The sequence below is a fragment of the Dryas octopetala genome, chromosome 4 (assembly GCF_963921425.1).
Source record: "Dryas octopetala chromosome 4, drDryOcto1.1, whole genome shotgun sequence".
In the NCBI taxonomy this organism is placed as follows: Eukaryota; Viridiplantae; Streptophyta; class Magnoliopsida; order Rosales; family Rosaceae; genus Dryas; species Dryas octopetala.
This window is the reverse complement of record NC_141369.1, coordinates 12,599,021-12,617,646: the sequence shown is the minus strand read 5'-3', so window position 1 is coordinate 12,617,646 and position 18,626 is coordinate 12,599,021. Positions and strand designations below refer to the sequence as shown.

At 34.4% G+C, this 18,626-nt stretch overlaps 2 protein-coding genes across 6 annotated transcripts; one reads left to right on the top strand and one right to left on the bottom strand.

Moving 5' to 3' along the window:
* Positions 1-1,431: 1,431 nt before the first annotated feature.
* Positions 1,432-6,293, top strand: LOC147286935 (cinnamoyl-CoA reductase 1-like). Its single transcript, XM_086239235.1, has 5 exons — positions 1,432-1,632; positions 2,068-2,222; positions 3,414-3,599; positions 4,339-4,691; positions 5,938-6,293. Exons 1-5 carry the CDS (start codon positions 1,485-1,487, stop codon positions 6,122-6,124), a joined length of 1,029 nt encoding a protein of 342 aa, XP_086095361.1. The 5' UTR covers positions 1,432-1,484; the 3' UTR covers positions 6,125-6,293.
* A 4,401-nt stretch (positions 6,294-10,694) lies between these two features.
* Positions 10,695-16,762, bottom strand: LOC147286934 (metal transporter Nramp1-like). 5 transcript variants are annotated; one of them, XM_086239795.1, is made up of 15 exons: positions 16,512-16,761; positions 16,228-16,293; positions 15,915-16,060; positions 15,150-15,228; positions 15,021-15,061; positions 14,654-14,732; positions 14,457-14,561; positions 14,080-14,189; positions 13,798-13,979; positions 13,639-13,708; positions 12,876-13,049; positions 12,653-12,757; positions 12,229-12,360; positions 11,521-11,616; positions 10,695-11,238 (listed from the first exon to the last, which is right to left on the bottom strand). In XM_086239795.1, exons 3-15 carry the CDS (start codon positions 16,032-16,034, stop codon positions 10,894-10,896), a joined length of 1,638 nt encoding a protein of 545 aa, XP_086095921.1. In that variant the 5' UTR covers positions 16,035-16,060; positions 16,228-16,293; positions 16,512-16,761; the 3' UTR covers positions 10,695-10,893. The 5 variants fall into 5 exon arrangements, with proteins under 5 accessions (XP_086095921.1, XP_086095917.1, XP_086095918.1 ...); XM_086239791.1 differs by having other exon boundaries at positions 15,915-16,057; XM_086239792.1 differs by having other exon boundaries at positions 16,228-16,290.
* Between the last annotated feature and the right edge of the window lie 1,864 nt (positions 16,763-18,626).

Below are 18,626 nucleotides of genomic sequence, written 5' to 3'. Positions count from 1 at the left end.
TGGATGGCTTCCTCTCGTCGTCCCAAGTCCATTGGTGCCATCAGAAGATCTGAACAACCCCTAGGCCCGCCATTTAGAAGAAGAGAAGCTGGCGTCATCCTCATCAGCGATCTCTGTGTTATGGTAGCCATTTCCGTCGAGTTAGGTACCCATCTTCTTCTCCTCATTGTCCTCTTCAGTTCTATGTTTTTGGATTGGTCCAATTGTTGATGAATAGAAAAACCCCAAATTTGGTGAATGAAATTGTGATATAGTTTCTGTCTAAATCTTATTGGCTTGGGCATGGATTAGTCAGCTTATGACATGGTGAATTTGTTTCCAATAGTTCAATGGTGCATGCGATTTTTAATATAATTTGAAATTGACGATTTATATTCCACTTTTATCATTTGAAATTGAGGATTTACAGGTGTAGTAGCAAGTATAAAAAATGTGTTTGGCTAAAGATAAAGTTTGAAGATTCAGTTTCAATTCATGAAAATTCAATTTTAATTCGTTAAAATTCAATTTCACTTCCTGAAAATTCAATTTCATTTCTTGAAAATTTACTAACTGTGTTTTATATATAATTATAGTGTTTTGTTTTATTTCTTTTCGATTGAAATTGTTTTATTGTTAAGTTTCAGTTAGGATTTGAAGATTTGAGGATTTGAGGATTTGAAGTTTTGAAGATTTTGGTTCAATTTTAGTTGTAATTGAAAAAATGCCCAGAGCTTTATTGTCTGTAATGGTGTAATTATTTTTTTCTTGGTCAAGTAATAATGTAATTTTTTTTAGTTAAGCTGTAACTGTTTTTTTTGTGGGCCCGCAAGCTGTCAGCGCGCATCAATCCTTATGTCAGAGCGTCAACGCGCGTTAAAGTGTGTGGTAGGAGGGTAATTTAGGAAGTATAATTTATAAGAGATTTTGAAAAAATTTCTAAATGAGTAGAGATTTAGACAAAATTTTTAGGTTACCAAGGAGTTTTAAATTAAGGACGGCAGTTTCTAAAACTGCCATCCCCTAAGATTATGATTGATCATGATTGATTAATTGTGTATTCTTATAAATAAGACAAAAATCTAAAAAAATCAAAACACAAAACTAAACGTAAGAATTCAATAAACCCCCGTTTAAAACACCACCAATAAACAATAACTTAAAAAAAAAAAAAAAAAAAAGGTCATATGATGAGGACTGATGTCACAAATTTCACTTGCATTATAATATAATATTCCTCCACTTACTAATAGACAGTACATTGGTTAAATAAAGCCACCTTATGGTCCTTATCTGTGTCTTTTGTCTCAAACATTTTACCTTAGCCGTGGTAGGTGAGTCTGGTGTGTTTTATCCTCTTATAAAACCACACCAGCCATCATTCAATCAAGTACACAAACCTCAGGCTTCATCTCTATCTCTATCTCTATCTCTCTCTCTCTCTCTCTCTCTCTCTCTCTCTCTCTCTCTCTCTCTCTCTCTCTCTCTCTCTCTCTCTCTCAAAGATGCCTGCTGATGCTGATAGCTCCTCAGTTTCAGGCCACGGTGGCCAAACTGTCTGTGTCACTGGCGCCGGAGGCTTCATTGCTTCTTGGATCGTGAAACTACTGCTGGAAAGAGGCTACACTGTCAGAGGAACCTTGAGAAACCCAGGTCACTCCAAAATTCATCTTTATTTACGTACCTTCTTACCCTCTTCACTAGCTTCTAATTTCTTTCTATTTTTGTTTCAATGCAATGAATGCTTTTTCTCCAATTAGAGCTAGCCATTCTCTTACTCGACAATCTGTCATGTTATATTGTCGTATACAAAATTGTTGGTTAATTAGTTTGGAAAATTTTGAAAGTTAGCCCAAATTTGGGCCCTTTAAAGACACGCAATTAATCCATTTTCAAACTTAATCATTTCGTGTTTTGAATCTCTTAGAGTGGTGCAAGAATTCTCTAGAATAGTGTTTGAATAAAGTTCCTTGAATAATTCTTAAGGGTGATCCAAGAACTAATCAAGGGTTATGTTATAATTCTTAAAATATAACATATTCGATAATTCTTCGTTATTCTCATGTCTTTTTTTTGGTGTTTTTCTAGATGATCCAAAGAATGCTCATTTAAGAGAATTGGAAGGAGCTAAAGAGAGGCTAAGTTTGGTTAAAGCTGATCTTCTTGATTACGAGAGCCTTAAAGCAGCCATCAACGGCTGTCAAGGCGTTTTTCACACAGCATCGCCTGTTACAGATGACCCAGTGAGTGTTCAATTTCTTTCCTTCGATTCTTTCTTGCTTTTCCGTTTGGTTGTTGAGAAAATGCTGGAAACAAAAAAAAAAAAAAAAACAAAGGCCCGCTGGCTCTATCAGTTTCTCTTTACCAACCCCCTCAACCAAACCATCCACGTAACTTTTAATCGATCGCTTTTTTGGATCCTTCAAAGAAAAGTCTATATTTTGTTATAAAAGAAATGAAAAATGTATATTTATATATTAAGCGGTTTGTGGGTCAGAGCACTTGGTGATGTGGTGGACCACCACTCGTACAGACCAAAATATCCTCTTACAATATTGCGAATCCATCAATGACTCTGGTCCGCTGTGCAGCTTTGATCACAAAGGACCAAAATCATATTTATACATATATATATATATATATATGCGGATACCCAATAAAATACCCATTAGTATTTAAAAGGAAATTATATATAAAAAAAGGGATAAGAAAGGAATTTTTGGAGGATGGATATAGAATAGTTTGGTGAAGATCTTCATTTTCTTTTCTTTTTAAAGGAATTTCCAAAGTTCAATTCTTACAAAAAGTAAGGAAAATGGTAGTTCGATTTAATTTCCTTTTTGGTTTACAAAATCTTTGCTTGATTTTCATCTTTGAATTAGATTTAATTTTATCAAAGCTGGGTGTTTGTCTATATATATATATATAATAAATGTAATTAAATTAGGTACTATATATTACTAAATTATTAAAACATATGTAAGTACATTAAACATAACCAGTGCTAATATACTTGCGCATATATTTAAATAAACTCGATGGTTAAAAAATTTATTTTAATATCCGAATTTAATGAATTTAGATTTAATCTAAAGACGAAAATCTAAATTTTAAAAAGAAAATGAATAGTGCCACTATATTATAGTCCCACTTTATTTGAGAGTTGTGTAAAAATTTGAGAAAATAATTGGTGCGTAGATTATCATCTAATATTGTATGCCATGCACATGAGGGGTGTAATTAAGATGCTACTCTTGAGTGCAAATAATTACAATTTCCGTTTTGAGAAAAGTTTTCAACAATTTTCTATTGTAACATCTTATCTTTTTGTTATTTAAATATTTCGAAGGGATTGGGTTTTAAATTTTTGTGACCTTTTTTATGCCTTAATTTTTGTAATTTAATAAGGTTATTGGTGTTTATGATGGTGATAGGAACAAATGGTGGAGCCGGCCGTGAACGGAACCAAGAACGTAATTCTTGCAGCAGAGGAAGCCAAGGTTCAGCGTGTGGTTTTTACATCGTCAATTGGTGCTGTGTACATGGACCCCACCAGGGGTCCCGATGTGGTGGTCGACGAGTCTTGTTGGAGTGATCTTGAATTTTGCAAAAACACAAAGGTATGTCACATATATGAGTCATAATTAAGCTTAATTATTTTGTTTAGTAATTGGGAATTTGGAATATAAACCTAATTAATGAATTAATACAGAGCTATGGTGACACTTAACACAAAAATTCTTCATGTCGGGGGCATTTAATATTAGAAGTAATATTGGATCTATGAACCTAATTTAATATCGTACTGCGTCAAATATAGAAGAATTTCTTCATTTTACATGTGATATAAGTTGAAAAGAAATAACTTGACAAGGAATTTTCCTATTAGTAGTAATTAAGAATATAAAAATATTATCTTGTCAAATTGTTTAACATATTGTAATTTTATATTGTTATTCTGAATTATTAACCATTTAAATTTTTATTTAAACGTGTGGTTTAGATTGACACACACTAAATAGATAATAAGAGAAGGTTACCCACTAACATAAAAAGTTAAAAGTCATCCGACAAAGATTGGAAATAACCAATTAAACTTGGTTTAACATGCATGTAATGACTAATAATGATGGCATCCCATACCTAACAGTCAAAAATCATCTATTATGATAGACTTTCATTAGTAAATTAAGTAACTACTATTCATATAAAAGAACAATTATTCCATGTTAGTTTTGCAAAACAAAAATATCAAAAAAAAAAAAAAACCCATTTCCTAGAACATCAATTAGTCTTTGAAGTCTATATAAAAATTTGGTTTGGTTATTTGGCAAACAATGACCATATATAAAATTGCAGAATTGGTACTGCTATGGAAAAGCTGTGGCAGAGCAGGCAGCATGGGATGAGGCCAAGGAGAAAGGGGTGGACTTAGTGGTGGTGAACCCTGTTTTGGTGCTTGGACCACTGCTGCAACCAACAATCAATGCCAGCATTATTCACATACTCAAGTACCTAACAGGCTCTGCCAAGACTTATGCCAATTCAGTTCAGGCCTATGTTCATGTTAGGGATGTGGCACTAGCCCACATACTGGTGTATGAGACTCCCTCTGCCTCCGGCCGATATCTCTGTGCCGAGAGTGTGCTCCACCGTGGAGAGGTGGTGGAGATCCTGGCCAAATACTTCCCAGAATATCCAATTCCCACCAAGTAAGTACATCATGCATTATCATTATTCTCGTTCTTCTTACAATTAAGTCTATGAACTTTAGAATAATGTTAAACGGACTATATTTTTCTTCTATATAGAATGATTGTTAGTGTATTTATTATTTCAATTATTATGACCGAATGTTAATTGACATATTAATTGTTACATTATACGTTTAGTTAATGCTTTTAGAAAATATGATCATTATAACATTACCCTAAAATTAATTAGATATGTAATTTTTTTTTTCCTAAATCATATGATTCGATTTCTGATTTTTCTTTTTTTGTTGGTACAAACCCTAATAATGAATATAGATATATGATTCATGTTAAGCTTTTCCTTTTATAGTGATATGCTATAATGTGTAGTGTTAATTTTGGAAACCCAAAAGTAAATTTGTTCTATTTGAAAAAATGAGGCACATATACTGTATTTGAAATGGAGTATATGTATTGCCTGTACAAGAGTCCATCTCTGTCATGCTTATTTTAACAAGTTAGGCTCTCATTCTAGTGACATGTGTGGTGTGTTTATCTAATTTTTTAGTTGAAACCTGACAAGAATGTAAGACATGTGTATGCTTTTATTTTCTTGTAGTGGTGGGATAGTGGGTGTGCGGTGTGCCCACCTTGACATTCTATATAATGATATAATATTATAATCTATGTTAAAGGACTGGACATTGGAAAATTGAGCCCAAAATTGAAAATTTAATAAAAACAAATACTTGTGGAGCTGAGGAGTCCTTACCTACTCAGCTACTCTATGACTCCGTGTCATCCTCAAGACTTTTTTTTTAATGTCATTCTGAGTCTTTAATTAATTGAATATGTGGGTCTCTCTCTAGCTTTTACCTACCCATTATTCCCTTACTAGCGAGGCCAAGTATACACCATTTTGTATGTATGTACATATTCTGCATGTGTTCTAGATGATTCTTTGGGTCCCACTGCTCTGTGTTCTATCACCAGAACCCACCTTAAGTGGGTCAACAAAATTTCAGGAAATGAATCAAATACAGTATAGTCAGTCTTCTGCATGAAGACTAATTGGGGTACTGCCCTTATTTTTCTTAAATATTCTTTTAACTAATCAGGGGTTTTCTGAATTAAATAATGGTAATAATATCATATGCATTTTTTGGACCATTGTTTTCAAAGTCTGTTATGATATAATTATATCTGCACTTTGTAAAGTACCTTATCTTAATGATGTGAGATTAAAAATTTATGTACTTTGTAGGTGTTCAGATGAAGTGAAACCCAGAGCCAAACCATACAAGTTTTCAAACCAGAAGCTCAGAGACTTGGGGTTGGAGTTCACCCCAGTGAAACAGAGCCTATATGACACTGTCAAGAGCTTGCAGGAGAAGGGTCACCTTCCAGTCCCTACACCAAAACAAGAAGATCCCATTAAAATTCAATCTTAAATTGAAGCTTATTTTGGGTGCTGCTGCTGGTAGCTAATTAATTTTAAACAATTGCATGATCATAATTGTAGAGAGAAGAATGAAAATGTGGAAGCAAGTCCTTGTTGTTTGTTTGACCAAACCTTTTTTGGTGGGTATATGAATGTTGCAATGGTACTGTTTTTATACTTGACGGATGCCACAGTTAGGGGAGGGGGGGGGGGGGGGTTGTTTGTACTTTGCAGTCCTATGTGGGAGGAGCAAATTAAGCTATTTTAATATACAAGAACAATTAATATCATTTGAAGCAAAAGTCCTGAATGTTTTCCTGAATTCCTTTATTAATTGTCGGCCAATTGATTTGATGACAGCTACTTGAGCAAAAAGTTAGAAATTCTAATTAATATTTTATGAATTAACGTGACACTTTAGTTTTTTTGTTTTTTTTTTATCAAGAACATCTATGATATTAAAATTTTAGTTAAAAAACTTCAACTATGTCTCATGACCCGACGTTAGACTCGTTAAACCTCCACCAAATTCAAAAAAATTATACTGGATTTTAAAATATGCATCTTCTCTTTACAACCATATAAAGATTACTCAAATCGAACCTCTACAACTCCAAATAATCGGCCCCAAACTAGGGTACCCGAAACTGTCCAATTTTCCAATCGGACATCTGGGAAAATATCTGGAAAATTGGACAGTTTCGGGTACCCTAGTTTAAGGCCGATTATTTGAAGTTGTAGATGTCCGAATTGAGTGATCTTTATATAGTTGTAAAGAGACGATGAATATCTTTAAACCTAATATAAGTTTGCTTAATTTGGTGAACGTTTGATGAGTACAATGTCGGGCTAAAGTTGAGATAGAAACAGAAAAAAAAAAAAAAAAAAAAAAAAAAAAAACATGGTCATTAATTGACACAAAATGAAAGTTTTAGTTGACACAAAGTGAAATTCATGTCTTGAATAGAGATATAGGACATAGTTTGAGTTCTTTAGCTAAAATTTTCTCATATTTAAATGAGTCCATTAAATATTAGGTACTGACAAATTTTTTTATTACTTAAACACACCCAAAGCCTCATAATTCTTTTGCGGGCCACCTTCTACAGATTTGAGTGTTCTTGTTCTCGGTTTGTATTAGACCTTTTCTCTTTGCCCCTTTCTTCTTCCTCCTCTCTTCTTCCCTCTCTCTCCCTTTATCTATCTTCTCTCCTCTGTCCCTCTCTCTGGTATATTACAGAGGCTAGCGACAACCACCAAACTGGAGAGAAAAATCTAATCAATCGGGTGTCCAAATCTTCATCAAAGAAACTGGGTACCAGTGGTCCCTCCGATTAATTGTACTTGGTTGTTGAGCTCTCATCTTCAAGCTCATCCTCAACTATGTACTCAACCCCATCTTGTTTAGCTTGTGTGGGTCACTCTAGGTATGTGGTTGTTGGTGGTAGGGTCTGTGGTTCATATCTCTACAATTTCAACTTTTTTTTTTTTGTCAACCTCTACAATTTCAACTAAAAGGTCCAAATCCTAAACCAAAAAGCATTTATTTCAATTTTTTTTTTTGTCTTTAGTTTCTTTTCTAACATTCTTCTGAGCCACTTAACATAACACGATTGAAACTGTAGTTTCTACAGTTTTAGAAACTATAGGTGAAACTGCAAGCTGCAACTTGCAGTTTCAGAAACTGAGTTAAACAAAAAAATCAAGAACCTACTATTGATTAGGAAGGCATGGGGGTGGAGCTGACTTTCTTGATAACTCTTTGGGCATTGTTATAGTGAGAAACTTGACATGTTCTTTAGCTTTGGAGGGTGGGAGAGGGTAGAATGAAGCCAACCAACTGACGTGGATGTTATAATAAAGTGACCTAATTATTAAATATTATAAATAGATGTATTACGTGTTACTTACAATAAGTAAAGTGAAGCTCAGAGTAATTAATTCTATTTAAATTTAGTATTTTCGTCTATAAATAAGAAATTGGTGGCATTTATTAGATTAAATGGTTATTAACATATGGCACTTTAATTGATTGGTATACTTTGCATATCAAATCATGTCACTCTAAATTTTTTAAAAACTTGTAATTTTAGTGGTTAAAACCTGCAATGAATGTCATTTTACTTTGCATTATGTTCTAAACTTGCAATAAACTGTTTGTAAGAGAATCCCAAACTCTTGGGATTCTATTTAAGGTGCATTTGGATGACTTAAAAGATAGAAACTTACCCATTACCAAGGAACAATTGGTTGGTTGGTGGTGTAAGATTTTGGCTTCATAAACAGTCAGAAATTTTGGAAAGCTGACCCTTCAAAGTAAACTCCCTTCTACGAGGACCACAACCCACAAACGCTGTGCATGTAAACCCATCATATCAGCATTATGATATGGGAATGAGCACTCTAAAATAGACTTATGGGTGTGTTGGGTAGGTAAAGGCCTAAAGAGGTGTGCTGAAAAGTGTGCGTATTTGACCATATGGGCTATACAAAATTGTGGCAACTGCTACTCAACAAACATCCCACCATAATGGAAATATTACTATATTTTATTCATTTTTCTTCAAGTTTCAACCATACACTCATCGTATGTGCCCAAGTATATTATTCTGCCTAATTGCATTTATTCAGAAAGTTGTGCATGGGAAGCAAAGTTACATTTACTTTTCTTCTCCTTTTTTTCTAGTGAGCAGAAAAATTGGTATATTATTAGAAGAGGAAAGCCATAGAGTAATTTGGGTATTTTAACTTCTTATATAAAAATAAGAGCAAATTATATGTAGATATCTCATATTTACACCATTTTTTACTTGAGTACCTTAATAAAAAAAAAAGTTGCATAGACATACATCAACTACCATTTTTTGACACTTAGGTACCTCTGTCAACTTTTCTGTTTGTTAGGCTGTTAACTGTCTATATGGCACACTGATGTGGTTTTAAAAAATGTCACGTGGACAAAAAGAATAATAAAAAAATAAAATAAAAGTTAAAAATATAAATAATTATTAAAAAAAAAAAAAACTCTCTCTGCCTCACCTCCCTCCCACGCCCAACCACCCTTCCCTCCCGCCGCCTCTCTCCCCAACTGCCGATCGCCGTTCTTTTCCCTACCCCTCACTTTCTCTCTCAGCTTCACTCTCTCTCCCCGCCCTCTCCTTTCTCTGCCTCACTCTCTCTCTCTTTCTCTCTTTCCCCGAAACCCCAAGCCCTCCTCTATCCACCTCCCCCACATTGGCCACCCAACCCACCCACCCACCCCCTCTCCGGCCACTAGCTCCATCTCGAAGGGACAGAGAAAGAGGAAAGGGGCGGGGAGAAAGAGTGAGGGGCTGGGGTTGGGGTTGGGGTTGGGCTAGGTTTGGGCTGGGGTTTTAGGGAGAGAAAGTGAGGGGCAGGGAAAGAGTGCCATGTAGGCGTCGGCCGTCAGTGGTGGGGTCGGCGGTGGGGAGGGTGGCTGGGAGGGAGGGAGGGAGGGAGGGTGGGTTGTTTTTTCCTTTGTTTTTTTTTTTAAATTTAATTATTGTGGTTTTTAATTTTTTAATTTTGTTTTTATAATTATTTCATTTTTTATTTTTTTTTTGTCTATGTGGCATTTTTTAAAACCACGTCAGTATGCCACATAAACAGTTAACAGCCTAGCGGACGGAAAAATTGACGAAGGTACCTAAGTGTCAAAAAATGGTAGTTGAGATACGTCTATACAACTTTTTTTTTATTGGAGTACCCAAGTAAAAAACGGTGTAAAACTGAAATACCTACATGTAATTTGCTCTATAAATAATTAATCCATTAGTCATACACCTCTATGACTAATGGATTGTGTGACTGATGAGTGATCTGTGAGTGAAGAAAAAGAAGAATAGTTTTACTTACCACCTTTAATTAAGATAGAGCTAGCATTACCAAAGTGTCACGTATTATACATTTTAACTATGTTTAACCTTTCGTAATAAATCAAATCATAGTGAGATTGGTGTGACCGTAACATTATTATATAAATTAATAACACCATGTAGTGTTGTTACAGTCATACTAAAAAAATTCTAGAGAGAGAGAGAGAAAATTGATGAATTTGGTACATAAAGTCAATGCACCTTAAATTGATCTCCAAATATGCCTAAATACTCACAAACATGGTATTAACTTTCTAACCAATTATCTTCAGCTCAAACATCATCTTTGTAAAAAAATCTCATAAATCGGAAGGCTTTTAGTCATTTGATTATAATATTAACCATTTACATGTTTTTATCCAAACAAAAATTGGTTGAAAATCAATCAATTTGATTAAATTAAAGCGCGATCGATTTGGCTAAAAACAAACTAAAACACAGCTCTACCACCAATCTTCTATGCCCATCCAAGTTTTTCTACACTCTTGTTAATGACCACTCCAATCAAAGAACACATCTAGTAAAATTAACAAAGGAAAGGAAACTACCATTAGAACTCCCAATTTACCCTCTTATGCTTCGAAGTAAATATTTTATAATTTTTAAAGCACTAGCAAGTAGCTTATGGGAGCTCTGTCACAAAATATTGAATAGAAGACTAGATTCATAGATTTAGTGCAAAATTTTGGATCATATACAACGGGAAATGTAGAGCAGAAGTTTAGTCAGAAAACAAAAGCTGAGCTGTTTATACTTTGTATATTGTCTTATTTCAAGGCAAACCAGTCTCTAGAAATTAGCAGCATTTTGGTCTTTTGGGTTGTCTAAGTATGTCCTAGAAATTAGCTGCATTATTAATCTAAAAGCTTACACAAACTATCCATCAGTCAACATCTTCAATAGACCTCCTCTGAGGCAGCTGCATGCTCACAATGTCTTCTCTTGCCAGACAATACATTGAGGCATTACCCTGCTGCCCATTTGCCATTTCTCTGCTTTCGGGTGTCGTTAATGCCAGAAGGTGTGTAGCCTCCTTATTTTTACGGAAAACCAGATATGCAATCCCAGCCAAATACAATGCCATACCAGAGAATCCTAGTATTCCAAGAAAGACAACAGCCACTACTTTGAAGTGGCTGTGAAGAAGCAGCTTGATGAATCCACTCATCAGATAGTATATGTTGATGGCCATGAGCAAAGAACCAATGATCCAAGTAACAGCGGAAATCTGCAGGACATACATAACAATTTAATAATAAAGTGCTGATAAAAAAGACTTTCATGTGGGAAATGTTCTCTTGTCAGACAGTCTGGCATGTTATGTTGCTAAACTATCAATCTAGACCATTGATTAGGTGGATTCTTGTTTGAATGTGTGGTTTAGATTGAAAGTCTGATACATAACATGAGTCAAATTGGCATCGTAAAAGCTCTTGAAAATCAAATTGAAGGATACCAATCAAATGTATTCAATTATAATTGAATAGCAGAGCATGAGTCAATGTCTTACCACAATAGAGTTGGCATATGCCCCCATCTTGGTCTCGCTGCTGGTGAACTTGAGAAGCGGAATAAGAGCAAAAGGCAGCTCAAACGATAAAATCATCTACAGAAACAACATGTGTGGTTATTGACATGAGTGCTGTATTTCGATAGTACACAAAATACTGTGCAACCAAACCATGATAGAGACAGAGAGAGAGAGTAATAACAATGCATAAGTTTCTCAACAATAAAGCAAATTCCTCAAAATGGGAATGACGTGAAGGTAAATGACATGACCTGTTCCATAAATCTCTAAACAAAGTGTTAGACATGGACAATTGTGCAATGGGCCAATGTGAAAAATCATAAAGCTGGTCTAGTGATTTCAGGGCACATTGAAAGGGACTTAACAGATCTAAATAAAATCAGACAATAAACAATCAGTTCATTTTCAGAGTAAATTAATTTGACATAATGCTGCCAGAGAGCTTTGCGTTTTAGAAAACACATCTCAAGTCACTCAACCACTAGAGAAAATGCGAGAAGAATATAAGGGCCCATTCAAATGTCTTAGTGATTTCCAGACAGGTCACTTTATTAGCATTGGATCAAGTGTGCAAATCATTGATATAAACCTAAAATTTGAATTCCAAAAGAAAATAAAGCAGCGTTCAGAAAAAAGACAACCCATGATTAGGAAGTAAAATATAATTTACAGGCAAGTTTATCTTACTGATGCAATGATAATTAGCTTTCCAGCCCCAGCAGAGCCACCAATGACTGCAACAATCAAACTAGGGACTATTGCCAAGCATCTGGTTAAGAAGTTCCGAAGCCATGGCTTCAGTCGTAAATCAAGAAAGCCCTTCAACAAGAAATAGAGGGACATAAAGTTAAAAAAAGAAAATGATGAGACACAAGCAATATAATTGCGCTATATACATTTCAATAGTGGTAGAGAAATTTCTTTGCTAGTTACAAAGCAACCGTAAATAAATACAGCTTTATCAAGTTGTTGGCTTTATGGAAATGACAACTAGGACAGAGAAGTAAGATCTTATACCCAACAACACAAAATATACTTTAACTTCATAATAGTTCTGTTTAGACAGAGAGCATGCTTTCAAGGGAAAGAGTGTTATTTCTCTAGAAAATACCTGCATAACATATTGACCTGCATATGTTCCTGTTATTGTAGAACTTTGACCTGATGCTAGCAATGCTACAGCAAAAAGTTTGGAACTCCAACTACCTAAAACATTCTGTAAATGATAATGAAAATCCACCATTATAAAACATCACAATGAAGGTGAAAATCTCTCTGAACTTTGGGACAAAATAAATTTCAGCATAACAGATGATGACCAATGCATTACATACTCTAAGTAAAAAGGAAGCTTTATTCAAATCCAAGTCCTGGCAGTTCATCTGATCTTCTGCATTCAAATTCGAGGAATTGCAAACTGCACCACTTACGGAAATAACGGATACATTAATTAGGAAGGCCACCATGAGAGCAAAGCCACTTTCTATCATATAAAATCTGCATGCTTCCTGCAAAAAAGATATTTTGTCAGATATCTCCTTAGTATGTTCATCCATATTCCAAGAACATTATGCTATAAGACAAACTGAGATCATCTTGCCTACACAAGTCATTGTAGAGGTGATATCCAAGCACCAGTAAATAAAGGGGGAAAAAAGAAGTGGCTAAGCAGCAACTGAGGACTGAAACTCTTTATTTATTTCTCTTTTTTCAAATTAAGTATGCAACAAACTTCTCACCACACAAAAAAATTAGAAACGCTAACAGAGACCATTTTTGTTTTTTCCCCAAAAAAATTGGAAATTTAGACTCTTTACATTTACACATGGTCTTCTTATAAGACCACGATGTGATTTGGATAACAATTTTGCCACTCATGAATTATCCACCCAGGAATATGTTCCACCAATAAAGAATTATTCATATTACTCACTGATATTGTCTTTCTCAAGAAGATAACCAAAGATGTAAGCTCTTAAGTAACAGTTAAAGAACAATACACATTAAGGTAACATTTTCAGGAAATCTTTACAATAAAAGTATTATTTAAACGAAAAGATTTAGTTCAAGATTAGTTTATTGAAGATAAAGTCTTACTTTTATGCCAAGGGCAGATCGTGGTATTTTCCTAGAAAGCACCAATGCAGAGTGGAGGAAGAGATTGTGCCTGTAGCAAGTAGATAAAGCTAACAATGGTGAGCAAAAAGAAATAAACGAAAGGAACCAGATATAACATAAGAGTCACTAGAAACCTACGGCATAACCATAGCGCCAAGAAGTGAAATTGCAAGACCAGTTGCACCACTTCCTTTGAGTTGGGGAACAAAAAGCCCATTCAGAACTTCAGTAGCCTCAGGCTTTGCATATCCAAGCTCAGCAAAGAAGCATCCAGCAATTGTGAGTACAAGGAATGCAATGAAGAATTCAAGTTTCCTAACCTGTAAGTGGGAAAACCTTTGGGTGTGCTCATTTTAAACTTAAGGCACGGAAACTAAAGATATCAAAGAATCATGGAACATGAAAAACATATTGAGTTACCCCATATTGCTGTAATGCAAGAAGAACCAATGTACTGAGTCCTGTCAGAAGAACGCCAATCCATATAGGTATATTGAAGAGCATGTTCAATGCAAAGGCAGTTCCAATCACTGGTAAGGAAGAGCAGTCAAATAACATGAATAAACATATCTCTGATCAAGTCAGCGCTAATAATATATGTGATACTTCAATATCTTCCTATCTTTTGTTAAGTATCAAAATCATTTACAAACAAGAAAACTGCAGATTTACACACGCAGATGCACGCATTGATATTTTGTTATTAAAAATAGTCATCAAAAGATAGGTTGAAACCCTGTATCCGCAAACTCCTATGTCTACAATAGAAACCCTGTTCCTGATGAGAAAACACAAACCTTCAGGAATGTCACATGCGACTATAGAAATCTCAGCAAGAACCCAAAGAATGAAGTTTGTAACCCTAGGATATTCAGCTCTACAGTGCTCTGCTAAATGCTTTCCTACAATTTAAAACAACATTTAATATGATTATGTGGGTGAAAATGTCTAGTTATAAAAAATAAATCAAAATAAAACTTAAAAAATCACATACCTGTGACTACCCCAAGATTGGCTGCAAGGGACTGAATGATGAGAGCAGCACATGAAGCAACTAATATTATCCAAAGTAGCTGCAAAAAGAGAGTTTCTCAGAACTATTCTACAAATTGTTTCTTCTTTAGTTACAAAAGAATGAAAAGAATAAATAACCCATGATTAGATGCTCTGTATATTTAATTATTTGATAAGGTGGCTGACATAGAATGACAACATTCCAATCTGGAGATTCTGAACATGGTACAGAACTTATAACAAAAAGTCATTTCATGAATCATGATGCTCAAGACCATTTCTTCCGGAGATGCTAAAATAATCTAATTTCAAAGGTAAAACAACTGCATTGATGATGAAATACACACCCCATACTTGTATTGTGCCCCTGACTGCAAGTCCGTCTCAACTGCAAGTCAACCAAAAAATATGAGGTTATGTTAAAAAGGACAAAACAAAAATAGAAGCAGAAAGCAAATGATAGGTTACGATCTTACAATTTCCAGGATCTATATATGCAATTGAAACAAGAAACCCCGGACCCATGTAGGCAAATAGGTTTTTCCAGCTTGTCTTCTGCATGAACAAAGTGCTAAACGTCACCAACAAAGGAATTCCCATAGGACACTTATTATGCTCAACATGCGGCACATTAGCAATCATCAAGAAACTAATAAATAGACAATGTCAGACAGGTAATTTGTGTTCAAAGCTGAAATCCAGTTGAGGGTTTAGGGTCAACTTCATCCAATCTCAACGTAAAATTAAGAATGTCAGGCAATTACAATTTCTCAGAAGCTCTCCAACTTCATCCAATCTCACAGTATATTAAATGAGAGAGAAGCAACCTCAACCTCTCCCCTCCCACCCTCTCCACTTACAAGGAGATACATCAATGAAAACCACCCATGTTAGTCATCAATTCCAAACAAAACACAAAACACAAAACATCCTGTTTCTGTTTGGATGAACCCATTTTCACCTTCTGGGCCAAATTTAGTTACCATAGTTATATACTTACTAAAGAAAACAAATTCTTGAACATGATCATCGAATTTCTTATAAAGATATAGAAAAGAGTAATGAACACGGGGTTTCATTTTGAACAATGCTTATTTCAAACAATTTGGGGTTGCCTGCGCCAGTCTTGTTTCATTTTCCACTTGATAATAATGGCCATATTTCCCATTGAATTACCACAGATAATATACTAAGATCAATACAAAATGTATAAAACATGACAACCAGCCAATCAAACTCACATCAGGAACAACAATTTGATCTTTATCTGTGTTCTCAATCAGTGGCGCATTCGAGAAACTTCGGTTTCCAGTGCTTGCAATGAACTGCGGGTGCTCAGAATTCGACCCCGTCACAGCCATCTCTTCCTTCCTCTACTTTAGCACTGCTGAAACAAAGACAAAAGCTTCTATTATATTGAAGCAAACTCACATTACAGTTCACCAGTACTCAAATTACAATCTAAACCCCAAAGCATTTTCAAACTATCAAGAATTGGGTTAACATGAAGATAACAAAAATTAATTCTAAAGCTGGCAAGTGATGGGAATTTACCCTCTGATTGGTGCTCAAACGCTGAAAGAAAAAGTAACCAACTTTGAATGAATTTCCAGGATTCTTCTGGTGCACAATAGAAAATGAAAAGAAAGAAGAAATGGGTTATGTAACTAAGGCTCATGAGTTAAAGGAAGAAAGCTGAAAATTTCAAACTTGGATCCCAAATAATGAAAAACCATTTAGATTCAAAACTACCAACTTTCCGGGAAACCAAGCACAGCGCCACAGCTAAATAGAAAGCAAGAACATATGAAAACCAATATTAAAAAGGCTTCACAAACCTCAATTCCAGTTTTTCTACAGAATGGGCATAGAGAACGGCTCACAACATATGCAACAGAACCCTCATGGCTTCAACAGGAACTGTGGCTATGAGTCTTTTTCTCTCTCGCTCTCTCTGTGTGAGAAAATGAGGTCAGTACTACTCAGTAGCAAGTAGGAGCCTATCCCTGGAGTACTCTTCTTAAACAAGTTAAAGAAAGACTGAAAAGCGAAAACGCTCTCTCTCTCTCTCTCACGCAGTCCGACTCGGACTCATTCTCTTAACAAACACCTTTGTTTGTTTCTGATCCCACAAAAGAAGAGACAGTAGTGAGTACGTGTGTCTCTTTCTTCCCAACTCCAATTTTTAATTTTTGTTGTCATGATTCTATTTGTAGCCCCTTTTTTTTCTTTTTTTTTTTTTTTCTGGTTTCCCTTTTTAGAAAGGGCCTACCCTCTTAAAGGTAATCATCAAATATGCGTTATTATTTAAAATTATACATATTAAGTAAATTTCATTATTTTGAAAAAATGAAAATTCAAACTATGACGTGTGAGTTTACACTTGGTCTCATATTCACTATTTCACTTATTGGGCTATCTGTGTCGAATTATTGATTTCCTTTGTTACCCTCATATGCCTTCAATTTCTATCCCTTTAATTTTTTTCGAACAAACAAGTTTAAACATGGCACTAAGAATTGAGAAAAAGAAGAATGGTACCGGAGAAACAAGGAAGGGGAGTTAGAATGGGAGAGAGAGGAGAGAGAGAAACGAAACTAACTTACAAAAAAAATTTGTAGTAATTGCAGTAAATAACGATAAAGATGGTATTATAAGTTTTTAGATTTTTTTTTACCCAGATGCTTACGGATGCATTTTAGATTTCGAAAGAATTTTCAATTTCGTTAAAAATTTAAACTTAAATAATTGAAATTTTTAACACAATTTCGATAATTTCGTTTTGGTAATATTTTGAAACTTAAAAAAAATTGAATTTTTGAGAAAATTTTCAAAATTTAATTCCATAATGAGCATAATATGTTAATAAGATATTATTTCTAGTTTAATTCATATGTTTCCTTTTTTGTCTTTTTCAATAAGGGAAAACAAAATTTTTTTAATTGGAAAATATTATTTGCACTCCAAAAAAGTCATCATGCACTCCAATGTATACAAATTTTCTCTTATATTTTTCAAAATTAGAGTGCAAGATGACTTTTTTAGAGTGCCAATAACAACACCCTTTTAATTTAGTATTTAATCATAATTTTCTATATTTTAATAGGTTTTATTTCCTTTATTTGAAAGTACATAGTACATATGTTTAGGTAATGTTTATAGCAAAAATGCTCTAAAGCTAACTAGTTAGTAAATTAATACAAAACTAACCACCATATTGGCCCACCGCACAATGTAATCTCAAAATCTGTACCGTTCATTTTTTAGACTCTACTTCAAAGATCATCTCTGTAAAAATCAAAAGTCATTTAGTCATTTGATTATAATAACAATTATTTATATACTTTTATCGAAATCAGTGATAGTCTATTTATTTGATCATAATTAGATGACTAAATGATTTTTGATTTAGTTTATTTTTTGAAATAATAATCTTCGAAGTATGGTCTAAAAAATGAACGGCTCAAATTATGAGATTAGTTATGTGGTGGCCCTAAAAGCATAGTTAACTTCGTATTAACTTGCTAACCAGTTAGTTTTAGAGTACTCCTCATATTTGTATATCATTTTTTAATAATACAAATACAAAAAAAAAAAAAAAAAAAAAAAAAGAGAGGATAATAGCACAAGACTGAAGAGAATCTTGCCCGTTGAAAGCGTTGTTCAAAGTGGCCCCACACGGTTTATTATATGCAGCCCCTGCCACAAGTGTAGGAGATCTATTCCCCCGATGACGAAAAAGTTCACCAAAGCTCGTGGCGGTCGTAAGTTTTACGAACTCCAACGATATATAAAAGATCAGTAGATCTCAGTGTGTGGCCCACAACTCACTAAACGACAGGAAGTTTTGTTTGTATTTGGTTTTTTTTTTTTTTGGCCACTTTGTTTGTATTTGTTTACGTCAGAGGTTTCACTATGAAGTGCTTCTTGTGGGGTATACGAAAGCTTCGTAC

Coding starts and splice junctions, on each gene's coding strand:
- LOC147286935 (XM_086239235.1), top strand. CDS start 1,485: ATGCCTGCTGATGCTGATAGCTCCTCAGTTTCAGGCCACGGTGGCCAA. Junction 2,223..3,413: donor CGCCTGTTACAGATGACCCA/GTGAGTGTTCAA, acceptor TGATGGTGATAG/GAACAAATGGTGGAGCCGGC. Junction 4,692..5,937: donor GAATATCCAATTCCCACCAA/GTAAGTACATCA, acceptor TGTACTTTGTAG/GTGTTCAGATGAAGTGAAAC.
- LOC147286934 (XM_086239795.1), bottom strand. CDS start 16,034: ATGGCTGTGACGGGGTCGAATTCTGAGCACCCGCAGTTCATTGCAAGC. Junction 14,190..14,456: donor CGCATGTGACATTCCTGAAG/GTTTGTGTTTTC, acceptor CTTCCTTACCAG/TGATTGGAACTGCCTTTGCA. Junction 13,709..13,797: donor CTTGGCGCTATGGTTATGCC/GTAGGTTTCTAG, acceptor TACTTGCTACAG/GCACAATCTCTTCCTCCACT.